The sequence below is a fragment of the Bombyx mori genome, chromosome 11, assembly GCF_030269925.1.
Source record: "Bombyx mori chromosome 11, ASM3026992v2".
Classification (NCBI taxonomy): domain Eukaryota; kingdom Metazoa; phylum Arthropoda; class Insecta; order Lepidoptera; family Bombycidae; genus Bombyx; species Bombyx mori.
This window is the reverse complement of record NC_085117.1, coordinates 18,459,778-18,474,107: the sequence shown is the minus strand read 5'-3', so window position 1 is coordinate 18,474,107 and position 14,330 is coordinate 18,459,778. Positions and strand designations below refer to the sequence as shown.

Sequence of the window (14,330 nt, the reverse complement as noted above, 5' to 3'; positions counted from 1 at the left end):
AAAATATTCGAAAACAAACAAAACACGATTCTATTTAAGAATGCAAATTTTTTGGTTGTAAACCTATTTAAACGAAGCACACCCTATTTATGCTTAGCATCATTTAAGTCGATGTACTTTCTAATTATACCTTGTATTGTTTATGTTCGAATATGAAAATAAAACATAGAGTTAAACTTAATTTGTCATTTCTTAATACCATAGTGAAAACCATCAAATTCTGTGAACCTTTTTTGTTTGGAATTAAAAATAAACAATCAATTAAAATCTTATGGTATACTCTGATGTCTTCTGATTTCGGTTTTTTTTTTCTTTCTTTTTGGCTTATTATATATTTGATGTATTTAGCCACGTGATTTCGGTTATGTGGGATCGTTTAGCTTCTAAGAAAATAAGAAACATAACATGTGTTTTATTTGGAAACAAACAAGCATTTAAGTTTGTTCTTTGTAAAATGTGTATTTCTTTTACGTTTTGTGTTATGCATATTATGACGCTATTATGTATTATTAAGCAGAATTCTTTTGAGTGTTTTACATATTATCGAAATAAAATAAGCCGGTATGGCGATAAAGTAATGTATTAATGCGTCATACCACTGTCACATATTTTCTTGGAGTGCAGAGAGTACGCGAGCCGGTCAGTGCGCTAGCGTTATTCAGGAAAATAGGCCGCCTATCTGGCAGCCTTTGCCTGACGTGAAATAGAAAACATCGAAATATTAAAAATAGTTCGAATATGTACTTAATTTGAAACACGAGAATTTCTCTGGCCGAAAAGGGCTTTTTTTAATTTTCGTGAAACATCTATGTACCGTACCTACTTGTTCAATATTTTTGGTGAGTTTTGTATTCTTTATGCGAATTGTGTATTATTTTCAATTAACTTTAATCTGCACATAGTCTTACCTTTTATATTTTTAAAATGTTTGTGCAGTAAAATAAATTTAATGCAATGCAATATTGATAATGAAGACGATCGTAAAATGAGTATAAAATTAGACGTAAAACTGAAAGAAATAACTTTGTATGCCTTGCTATGAACAGGAGCCTGTTAGTATGTTTTAAGTTGAACAACTACCATAACATAATATTAATATCATTCGAATTATATACAGACTGTATCATCAATTCTATAATATATGGAAATAAAAATACCTATGATACAAACTACATAGTTACGACTCTTATAAGAGCATATATTTATTAAGTATGTATCACTTTACTGGTTTCGTATTTTCTCTCAAAATACTGAGGCTACCCTCAAATAAAAGATTTATGCCCCTCTTACAGTAAAACAGTAAAATTTTGTACATATTACGCATATTTGCTACTCGCACAAAGAGAACTCTTTTTAATGATAACTTTTTTAAGATAATTAAGTACACGAAGAACAGTAAAACTGACCGATAATAGCCTGTTGCCCTAAGCAAGAGGTATCGTAAAATTCCATTGCAGTTATAACAATGAATGTTGCAACTAGCAACGATCAACGTTCATACCTAAACACTTCTGTAAATATTAAAGCCGTTTGACTTTATTTCTTTGCCTATTTTTGATTTGACTTTGACGTCTGCGACATCTTCGTGGCCTTGACGAGATAAATGAATTAATATCCAAAAAAAAAATGCTAGCATTTTGAAGCCTTTTTTGTCGATTTTTACTAATATTAAAACATGTTGTACCTACAATCAGTGGTGGACATAGATTATACACTTAATATATTCGAGTGGTGGATTTACACTAGGGACAGTCGGGGCAAGTGCCCAGGGCGGCAAATTTTTTAGGGCGGCAAATTTTTGAAAGTAAACTTTTTTTTTTAGTCTTATCAAGATTGCACAATATAATTTATTAATTCTAATAATTAATAATTTTCTTTTTAATTGATAATTCAAGAAATTCAATCTATCCATTATTTGTGAATTACAATTTTGGCACTTTTGGTAAAAAATAATAATCAAAATGATTTGTAAGCAGCGGTTTGGCTCTGCCCCTGGCATTGCTGAAGGCCACGGGCGACGGTAACCACTCACCATCAGGTGGGCCGTATGCTCGTCTGCCTACAAAGGCAATAAAAAAAATCAATTTATTTCCTTGGAGATTTAAAATAATAATCGATTTTTCTATTTTCTGTAATTAAAGAAATTTAAATCGTTTTTTTTTTTATAATATAATTATGAGTCACCCTTAGTCAAAATTTATAATTGTTAGGAAAAAAACAAATATTTATTTATATTTTTGGGATATATGACATATGATAAAGTTTCCGCAATAAATTATTATATGTAGATATTTTAATTTTGAAAAATAAAATATAAAAGCTATAAGCTTAGGTAAAATTCCAGTATTGGGCCGGATTTTTTTTCGGTGCCCAGGAGCGGCATTAAGTTTAAATCCGACCCTATGTATAATATTTTCTATTCGCTTTTAAAAACGAACCTGATCAAAATATTGTGTCTAGTTTCGTGTAGCTACTGTGTTAATTGCCCTAATACCTATCCATCAAATTGAATTTACAACCGCCTAATTATTCAATTAATGGGGGTCCGCGATTATTGTTGTTAAAATACAATTATTTGTTTATCAATCGAATTAGTTATCATAAATACATGTTTATCTTGCAGAACCAGAGATAAGTTAGTGAAAACTAAATATAGAGTCGAAATAATTACCGTATTAACATTATACGAGAAAACAATGCACTTATAAACCGTGAAACGTGTGTTATCTAACATTTTGTGCTAGGCACGGTTTTATTCTATAATATTCAATATTCGGAGCGTTACAGATAATAATAAGCATACTAGATTAACTAGATAACGTGTCGTTTTTGTCTTACCCATTTCTGCCGCAGGGCGTTAAAGGTTAGCTATAATTCGCTATAATTCAATATAATTCACAGTCACTGGTGGTAGGACCTCTTGTGAGTCCGCACGGGTAGGTACCACCACCCCGCCTATTTCTGCCGTGAAGCAGTAATGCGTTTCGGTTTGAAGGGTGGGGTAGCCATTGTAACTATACTGAGACCTTAGAACTTATATCTCAAGGTGGGTGGCGCATTTACGTTGTAGATGTCTATGGGCTCCAGTAACCACTTAACACCAGGTGGGCTGTGAGCTCGTCCACCCATCTAAGCAATAAATAAAAAATAAAAAAATTCGAATGAATGTTTCTCATAGTGCCAACGAACTTCAGTCCACGCTGTGCATTCAATTGCATCAGTTCTAGGTCAATTTTTAATTCTTAACAAGATGATTATTACGACTAAATAGCTTGATACCTGGATGCTTGATTATGGTAACCAAAATGTTCTATTTACAACAAAACATGGAAATCCTATTGTATTTCGATAATACAATTAATTAGCTCTAATGATGAGAAATATTTATTTATTTATACAAATCCAATTTATTAGGATATTATAATTACACTGAACAATAGTTATATTGTTCGTAATATTTGTTCATAGAGATTTAACACCTGCCAATACTCTTTACACTTTTCAAGGTGAATAACTAATTATTATTCGTAAACGAACATTTAAGTTATTATCTCCATATTATGTATGTATGTCTTTCGACGTCCATAGTACATATAATGACATAAACAAGTTCGTTGAATTATTCGTTGTCGTTTAGTAAAATTTTTAGTATTTTTTTTTGTGGTAACCGAAAACCTAAAGATATAAATAATTGTGAAGAGCTCACTTTAACACATAATCCCTTTGTCTAATGACTGATACCTAAAAACAAGGTTACGTAAAGCACATAGCAACCTATTTTTGTTAATGTTCTTAATATAAAAAACAACAAAAAAAAACTTTCACTGTTCAATCTGGGGTGCATTTCTTTTATTTCGATTTTTTAATGTCAAAATCGAAGGCTTTTTTACATTGCTTTGACGGGTGAATGAGCTCACGGCCTAACTCGTTTTAGGCGGTTACCGGAGCCCGTAATAAACGTGAACAAAAACAAAAATGCCATCACTCACCTTGAGACATGCTGTCCCACCCTTCAAACTGGCATGCGTTACCTTTTCGTAGCTGAAATAAGCACGGTAGTGGTGGTTGGTACTATACCCGTGTGGGCTCACAAGATGCCCCACCACCAGTGATTACGCAAATCATACTTTTGCGAGTTTGATGTCTATTACACGCATTGTTGAAGTGAAAACTTCTTTAGAATCGTTGTGATTTCAAACCGGATGCAACGGAAAAAACGACAGGTAAGAGACACAAATACAAAAATGTGTAGGATGAAGCCAGCAAAGAATGAGACAGAAATATACATACCATTTAATACAACGCTGTGAGATTTTTGAAGTGAAAACTTCTTTAGAATCGTTGTGATTTCAAACCGGATGCAACGGAAAAAACGACAGGTAAGAGACACAAATACAAAAATGTGTAGGATGAAGCCAGCAAAGAATGAGACAGAAATATACATACTATTTAATACAGCGCCATCTGTGAGATTTTTTAATACTAACGTGTGTATGAAAGCTCTTGTAGTGAATTTTAATTTAGGATTATACGTGAAATTAAAATATCAATTCACAGAGAGCGCTACCTTACAATTATTTACTAATGACAAAATTTGACATATACTTAAGACGTTTAGGATAATTGTATTTTAATTTTGGAAGGTTTCACTTCTACCACGTGTGAATTGCACACATGTTTTTTTAAGTACGTATTTCATTACAAAACTTGCTATATATCTTTCTGCGGGTTTTGTACATCGGCACAGTCGTATAGCCCGATACGAATGAACTGGTCCGCTAAGAGTCTAATGACTTCACTACAGATAGCATCTGTCCAGTTCAAGATATGTTTTCATTCTTTCATATTAATAAAATATACCAAATAGGGCAATTGTAAATGAAAACGCATAAACTTTGTTTATTATTAACGTACGACATTAATTGATTTTTTAATGGGCAATTGTTTCAATATAGTCGATGTCATAAATTCAATATGATCTATTGTGATCTCGATGGAAAACAAATGAAGCTTGGTCTTCCATTTAATAGCTATAGATATTAATTACGGATACAGTTGTTGAACGTTATCAAACCTGCGACTATAAATGAGTACGTGCTCAGATATTTCCTATTTCTCAGGTAAACCTAATTTTGTACGTATCATGATTTGTTCATGAGTTTTCAGGGCTAACATATGTTTTAGTGAGTTTCTACATCCTTAAAGTTGGTATGTTGGTATGCTATACGACTTTTTGAAAATTTCTTTGCGTGGTAAAACCTGGGTTGCATGTACATTAGTAATAAAAAAGTGTGTGTGTCCGCTCCGACGCACGACTGGAGTTTACTGGATATAAAAAATTAAACGAAACAATACGAGAAATAGTTCTATATTACGACAACACGATACACTACAGATTATTAACAAATTAACGAGACACAAAACAAACGACTAACAAATATATGAAAATACAATAATGAGAGAAACGCGCGATCAGTACGAGGCTTTGTGGCGGACTGCCGGCGCAGCAGCCCGGCGTCACCTGCGATAACGCATTTCGTGTGACATGCGCAATCAGGCGCATAACGCATTTCGTGTGACATGCTAGTACGATTTTGGTCCCCATAATTTTCATACCCCGGGCCTATATATGTAAATCGATTCTAAAGGAGTAAACTCCAAAAATCTTTAAAAATTATTGTTATAAGAGCTAATAAAATTGTTGATCAAAAATAAATTTTATTTTGTTGAACAATCCGCCGTGTCGAACGAAGCAATGTCAACGAACTTTTGAATTTGGCAACAACTCTTTAGGCAGGTTTTGACGAACCCTTTTGCATATTTTACACACACACAGAGAGAGAGAGCGCGAGAGAAAACATCATTCTTTGATCGTAAATTAGTCCTTCGTACGGGAATGTGGTTTCATAATTGACAGTTTTTTTTTTTCTAACTGGATATAAGTACCCACACCGTGATTCAAAGAATGCGTAGCTCCCTCCAACTTTCGTAATTACGGACGTCTAAGACGTTATTCGGTCACTTTGAATAGTGTGTTAATTCGCTAGCTACTCTCTAATCTAGGAGTTACCCTATGTTGTCTATGAGTTGCTAAACTTGGGTATACTGTTTTAGCACACCAAAGTTTTGTATCTCAGAAACACAAGATTCGATAGTCGCAGAGTGATTATTTTATTGTGATGATTTAAATAAATCGTTTTTTTAACTATTTTAAGCGATAGCGATAGTTGAAAAAAAGTACATTTTGACATTTACGTTTCTTTGCACGCAGAAATAATTTTTACAGTATTTTGATGCAGCCTATAGGTCGAATAGGGATGTTAATTTATAACCAAACAGTTACAGTCTAAATTGAATAAAACTTTCTTGTTGATTTCTAGTTTGGATTGATAGCAGCTGCTAGAGACGTAGACAATGGGTACAGTTAAATTGGTTATCTACAAAACAATTATAATTACATATCTTCAGAGCATATCTACAAGAAATCTAATCTCATTTTCTTAGTACATCGAATGATAACATATCGTAATTTCACAAATATAATTTTCGGTCATTTTTTAATAAGGACAGAAGATAAACGGCGCTGTTGCAATAAAAAATCCTTTCTGTAGTAAATTAGGCCTAACAATCTGAAACACTATATGATTGACGATTTTGTTTTTATTACAATAGTTGAGGAGGCAAGCTCATTCGCCCACATTGCAAATGGTGGCAGTATTTACAACAAAAGCCGCCAGTGGTTAGAGCTCCAGAGAGAGAAACCTCCTCACGATACGCGCCGTGTCAAGGATAACTGTTTCCTGCAGCAAAGCCCTAGCCCTAGATAAAGAAAGTTTCAGAATTTAATCGAAACTTTTCGCTACCAAACCGCCGACACAACTATCGAGATAATGATGGCTGAATCAACGTGCCGCGTGGCATTAGTCTCGTGGGCCTGGTCCCATTAATCTTACCATTACGAAGTTGATAGGCATAGAGACTTATCAGAGCTAGGGAAACACCGAGAGCATTAATTCCGAAACTATAAACTGATAGTCGATTTATTATTAAGCGAAGGAACGATAAAACGATTCAAGGAAGTTTATCTTTAAGTAAATATTTTCAGCAAACAGGTCTAGACTCATTGATAGCTGTGCTAGAAATGATTTCTCATACTTATGTAGCTTAGATCATAAAAAATAAAAATCTGCTTTATTTATGAAAAAACTTTCGCAACTGAAAACTGTCATCAAACAACGCGGATACACTTCGTCCGGGCGGAAACGGATGTGAGAAAGGTCGCCTTGTCACATGCTGGTATATTACACGACATCATTATTCCTCAGTTAACTCTGCAAATTTATTTACCGGGAAAATTATTTGATGTTTTGCAATCAAAGACGGCGTTTCGATTGCATATTTTGAATGTTACATGTTTACTTGTGAATTCCTTTGCACTGTGACTAAGGCCATGAATCATAAATTATTATTTTTTTTAATTAAAAATATTTTTTCTATTTTGTTAATCTTTGTTGGATTATACAATCATGTTATAAGAATATTTAAAAGTTTTATGAAAGTTAGTGAAAGTTTTATCGTCAATATGAAATTTACAAGTTCAATTTTTATTTGCAGTTCAAATGATACACTGTGAATCCAGTGTGACATTTCAAGCATTTGAGAAGAACTTATTGATAATCATGGTAAATTCTACCAAAACGAATTAATGGTAATTAATGGTATCGAAAAAAAAAACCTAGACTTTATAGCTATAACTAGATAATATATGTTTTAATTAAGAGATCTTATAAGATTGTATAATATCTACATAGATAAGAACAATGACGAAGGTTTGTCATAAACAGTGACAATAAAAAAATATGATGCCTGCAGTACAGACTATCTGATAATGTTTCGCATATGGAAAATTTCATTTTTTAGGTTTTTTAAACATTTTTCATTAAAATGGTTTTTCAGTAAACGCCCATTGATTTTCTTCTATTTTCTCACACAAATATTCTCCGAGATAATTAATAGCCCACTATTATTTATTATCTGAAGAAACACTAAAGCAATTCTGGCCGCTCTACTAGAATTCAGGATGATCACTACTAATAACAATGTTAAACCAACCTCAATGTTTAATCATGCGTTTAATAAAAAAAAATATATTTTGTCCGATAGTAGAAGCAGTAGTGCGTTTCGGTTTGAAGAGTGGGGCAGCCGTTGTAACTATATTGAGACCTTACAACTCATATCTCAAGGTGGGTGGCGGCATTTATGTTGTAGATGTCTATGGGCTCCTGTAACCGCTTAACACCAAGTGGACCGGGAGCTCGGCCACCCACCAAAGCAATAAAAAATAAAAAATTGTTTTAATTACATACATGTAAGGTTCGGAAACTGTAGAATACACATTACGTGTTACACATACAATACACATTATCCAATTTAATTAATGACTTGTATTACGCAATGTTTATGTTAGGACGTGCATAATTAGACACAGATTAGACGGGCTAAAACTCTTTATTTTGTAATTTAAATGAACCCACATTGACATACATTGACAGCGTAACTAGGCGCGACTGATTAGTTCGCACAGACAATCATAGATGCGTTGCTCACGGTACTTTGCCTTATTAACAATTTACATTATATACTCTCTTTTTCTCCACCTTATCCCACTAGATAGGGTCGGAACAGCAAATGTTTCTCTTCCATTCTCTTCTATCAGCCGTCATCTCAACGCTCACTCCTCTCTCTCTCTCTCTCTCTCTCTCATATCGTCATTCACACACTCCATCCATGTCTTCCTCGGTCGACCTCTTACTCCTCTACCTCGCACTACCATTTCCATATATCTCCTAGTCACATGCATCTTCTCTCTACGCATCACATGTCCATACCACGCTAACCGTCCGCTTTTTAATTTGTTGATTACCGGGGCTACTTTCATAAAACTTCCTCTGATATACTCATTCTTTATCTTGTCCATTCTTGTCACTCCACCCATTAATCTCAACATTCGCATCTCTGCCGCATGCACTTCTCTTTCATGCTTTACTTTCATCGCCCAACATTCAAATCCATACAGCACGACAGGTTTAATGATCGTTTTGTAAATTTTTCCCCTCAAGCTGAAGAGGCATTCTACGATCGCATGCTGTTGCAGAGACCTGTCGCCATTTCATATGTTTACATTATATGCATTAGATCAAAACATACTTATTTTATTATGTAAAAAATCTACTATTACAGTAAGTGGTATCCGAAGTCGGCAACACAGGTAATTTAAAATGCTATCTGCGTTTATTACAAACAAAAAATAAATGCAAATATATAACCAAGTAAGTGTAACTTGGATTTAAGGAAAGATTCTGGGCCAAATAGGTTTAGGTCGATTATTTTAGCAATAAACAACTCAAAGAATCCTCGGAATTGACGATACTAGAATAACATCATAATAGTAATTGTTGTAAAAGGCTACCAAGGGAAACATTACCTAATATATAATTAATATTCTAGTTGAAACTTTGTACGTATTATGTAACTAGAGGTTTTATTGCAATCGTAGATTTTGGTTCTGAGTCGTGTCTTTCATTTTCACCTTATAAAGCAGACTAACCTTAAAGAAACTTCAGGTACCTTCAGATTTCAGACAGAAATTCGAAGGCTAAATTAAAATAAACCTTAATGACTTTTTTTATTGCATAAATGCGTGGTCGAACTCACAGCCTACCTGGTGTTAGTGGTAAGTGGTTACCGGAGCCCATAGACATTTACAACGTAAATGCCACCACCCACCTTGAGATATGAGTTCTAACGTCTCAGTAGAGTACAACGGCTGCTCCACCCTTCGAACCGAAACGCATTACTGCTTCACGGCAGAAATAGACAGGGTGGTGGTATCGACCCGTGCGGACTCCATAGACCTATATAAGTTTCCTACTTCAGTGGCGGACTCACAAGACGTCCAGTAATCAACAGTGTACTTTTACATTATTTATTATAATATACGTATATGGTTACTGTACCTATTATCGAATTATTATTGTTATAATAAAATTTTAATATCAGCTCATTAAGTGTTGGATAATAATAATTTATCAAAATAATGTCATAAAAATCGACGATAATTTTATTTAATCAATTTTACAAGAAGGACATGTAATAAAGTATGATAAAAACAATTATGATACCACCCATGAATCTCTTGCATGTTTGAATCGTTGTGTAAAAGCAAAAACATACCTTGCAATCATTCCTAAACTTCAGGTCAACACTGACGTGTATATGATCAAGGGGCCAACCATTCCCGTGAAGAACAGTTTATTTTGCTCTTTGTTTGGGTGTTTAGTTTAACAAATTCTATTATTTATTTAATGGGGGTCTCCTTTTGAGTATCAAATACTTGTATTCAGCGAACCTTTCCTTTTTTTCCCTACATAAGCTGGTATACCAGGTGTTTGTGCCAGCGTAAGCGAGTAAGTAAACTCACGGGGCTCTAACCAGAGGACTCCCCGCTATTCAACATCTTTAACCCAAATTTTTGATTATTTTCGACATCAAAACACAAAAACAAAGAAGAAACGATAAAATATAGTCACATCATCATAATCATATCACAATATCAAAAAAACCTAAAAGATCAGATAAGAACGAAAGTTTATAGTTTTGTAACGACATACATTTATATGTTTGTATGTATACATATTTACATATCCGGTCCCTAGTACAGAAAATCTTATATTGTTAATCTTATATGAATAAAATTGCATACTAAAATTTCATGATATTCAGAAAACTTTAGGGAATCCCTTATTCCTTTTTATCATATCGAGGGGTGAATGATATTTCATTTAATACGTGACATTTATCTTTGTAGATAAAGGTGCGTTTTATTTGATATTAGCATCAACAGTTCGATGTTTTAAATTGAATTTCAATTATGTTTACTTCATTCAAATAACCGTATTTTTTTTGTCATGATATTTTTTCCAAACTTTAACCTTTAAATGGTTCTCCTGTATTTTGCTTAAAGCAAATAGCCTTTCAATCCTCAAAATATATGATTTGTGATCTATGTAAAATACGCTATTCAGTGTTATCCACAACTGTGCTTATTATGTATCACCCCGTAACTTCGATCAACATTGTTGATCGAAGCCCCGTAATCACATTTAAGACAAAAGGGTTTGAGACGTATCATTTTTTTTTTAAAAAGCATACTAAACTTTGTTTGCAGTAAAGCAAACGATATGGGAACCTATATGTAAATATGTATATCTTTGTGCTTTTATTATACTTGAAAATGTGAATTTAGATGTTTTATTTTTACTATCAAAATCGGACCAACGCGAGCTCACTTAGTTAGATATGAGGTTGCAGGAGATCCGAGGACAGGCAATGGGGAATCGGTTTGACGTTATCGATGTTCACAAGAGATTCTAGTCATAGGAATATCAAAATCCATCACTAGTTATCGGTGATTGTCATAAAAATATGTTTTAGATAAAAAGAATTCATCTCGAAATCGTCCACTTCAAAATCTAAGATTACTTTTGATTGGCGATCTTCGAGTGCCACCGTGTTTTTTATTATTTTTACCCGCGCTTTATTCAAAATGTTCGGGTCGAATTTATTGGGCGCCATGACGGTTCCGCTCTTCGGACCTCACGTAGTTGGAGGTTTGATTACAGCGAACATTATCACATCGATCGCAACGGTAAATAAGTTCCTTATTTTATTTTCCTTTTCACGCAAGTAATTCGAATTCGATTATCAAGTTGAAAAGGTTGTTCGTGATCATAATTTCAGGCATCATGCCACAAAGGTCAATGACTTTACCAGTGGATCTATAATCTATACATATTTATCTCTTTTTGATTTAATGAAAATGCGCATTCTATTCGCGTGCACTTGATAATATAACCGATAGCAAAAACAATCCAAAAAAATTCGCTTTATGTGTTAAAGGTCAATAAAAATTCTATTTCGCTAATCCACTTAATTATTCATTCAATATTTAGTTAAATTCATATACTATGTAACTTATGTAGTTCAATGTTAACGTATTAATATAGAAATATTATTTGAAATATTTTTATGATAGAAGCAGCAGTCAACTCTGTTTCTTTGTTGGTCTTTTTTTTTTCAAAACAAACTTTGAGTAATCGTCTCTAAAAAATGCTGCGAAATTGTGAATATCATTTTAACATAAAATAATCTGCTGTAAAAACACGATAACTTAAAGAAAACATTGAAAGTTGTAACGCTTTGAAACATGTATGTAGAACATATTTATCTCGATCGACAACTGATAAGAGATAACACACGAATTACGATATCTATGACAACATGACAATCCATGCTCTATATACAATATTACTGGTGTATGGAATTTATTTTGTTGATAAGGCACGATACGTAAAATACCTAATTTTGAAGGGTCAGCAAGAGTACAGAAACGTCCGTGGCGAATAGGTGCTAAAGACAACGGGCTTGGAAGATTCTGTGAAGCACTGCTTTTGCTATAGTATTAGAAAATTCTCTCAGATTGAACCCGTGAGCTCACCTACCCGTCAGCGCGAAGCTGGAATGGCCTCATAAGCTACCAGCAAATAAGTAGGGAAAATATGGTCCTACCGATATGGTCCTGAATCATGAAATCACTTTTGAAAATCTGAAAACTCAGCTTCCTCGATAGGTATATGTAGCTACCAAATATCGAATCCTTGGCTGAGTGACACGCTTATGGTAATGTTCTAGAGGCATACAGAAACTTTATATTTCTGCTCTGAATTCGAAAATTAACACATTTTATTGATTCGTAAAGTTGTGTTGGAAAGCTGTTTTGTAGTAAGGTTTTATAGCAATTGTTCTTAATCGCTTGATTAGGTTGCGGCTAGTGGAATGCAATCAAGTAAAGCGGCCTACATTCTAACTATCTCTTTAATAAGACGAGGTATAATCAATTAGGTTTTACAAGTGTATTCCGATTTGATATGTCTGAAGATTTTTAGTTATATCTTAGACATTCAGTGGGCATTAGGTGTTTGCTTCCTTAACGCTGTTTTGAGGTTTTACAAGTGTATTCCGATTTGGTATGTCTGAAGATTTTTAGTTATATCTTAGACATTCAGTGGGCATTAGGTGTTTGCTTCCTTAACGCTGTTTTGAGGTTTTACAAGTGTATTCCGATTTGGTATGTCTGAAGATTTTTAGTTATATCTTAGACATTCAGTGGGCATTAGGTGTTTACTTCCTTAACGCTGTTTTGCGGTTGGAAAACGACGGCTGAAAAAACAATCGACAGCTGTGTACATGATCTTCGTATTGGTGGGCCTCGAAAATTTTTTGGGTTTCGCTTTTAGCTGCGATCGTAATATGTTTTAGCTGTCATCTAGCAACATTTAATCTGTTTGTGGTTACCGAGCAGATTAGTCGGCGAACAAACAAACCGCCATTACGAAATTTCGAAATGTCACATCGTGATTTTGTCTTCGTCGTGGCTTCGTCTTGGAAATGTTCATGTTCTTAAGAATTCTGAATGAATAATATGTCTACGGATGGTGCGATTTGGCTGCTCGAAACTGGTAAGATGGCAAGTCGGGTAGCTTCGTTGGTGGTTGGATCGCCAAACTCTATAGACCGACCTTACAGATTTGCACGTGCAGAGCGTAATTCGCGCCTTTTGAGCTCTTCTAAATCTTGAGCTGAGTTTTTTTCTCATTATCCAATGACCACAGTGTAACCACTAAACGTTCCTTACCAGTAATACTTTTGTGAATCTTTTACATAAGTAAAATGATTGAAGCGATTCGAATTCATTCTCAGATATTTCCGAAAATGTACGTTTATATGCGACACTCAACTTCTCAACAGAAGCCGTTATTTCACCCAGCATCTTCTCCTTCCTTTTTTATGCCAGTTTTTACGCCCTAATTGTTATGAAGGACTTCAACATGTCTCACGTTCACGTTCACGTTCATACTGCATGCGCAAAAGTCGAACTCACCACTCGATGCAAAATAAACTTATGAAAGTGCGGTAGTAGTGTGTAATATGACAAAATTACATTGTACCGCATTTTCACACAGAATTTCTGAAACAACTTGTTTTTTTTTAAATAATAAATACTTAGGCACTTATTCCTATGTATCAGAATACTTAAAATACTTACTTAGAAATAACAGGATCAAAATTATTTAGTAGCCAAACACGCTGCTCACATCCATTAAATCGTATCACATATATATATTTATAATCGTAGGTATATTTCGTTTGATCGGTAATATAGTAATATAGTAATTGTAAATGTAAAAATATAAAATTTAGGTTGTAAATTT

At 33.9% G+C, this 14,330-nt stretch overlaps 1 protein-coding gene across 10 annotated transcripts in view; it reads left to right on the top strand.

Annotated features, from left to right (window-relative positions):
• LOC101738505 (facilitated trehalose transporter Tret1) overlaps nt 1–14,330 on the top strand; it is a 64,427-nt gene that overhangs the window by 40,144 nt on the left and 9,953 nt on the right. The window contains exon 1 of one of the 10 annotated variants that reach the window (XM_038013750.2): nt 620–839. The exons of 7 other annotated variants lie outside the window; for them this stretch is intronic. In XM_038013750.2, coding sequence (XP_037869678.1) covers nt 809–839 — 31 coding nt within the window. In that variant the 5' untranslated portion in view covers nt 620–808. Of the gene's footprint in view, nt 1–619; nt 840–11,544; nt 11,708–14,330 lie in introns of those variants that run through there. 2 more of the 10 variants (XM_038013756.2, XM_038013753.2) reach the window with 2 other exon arrangements.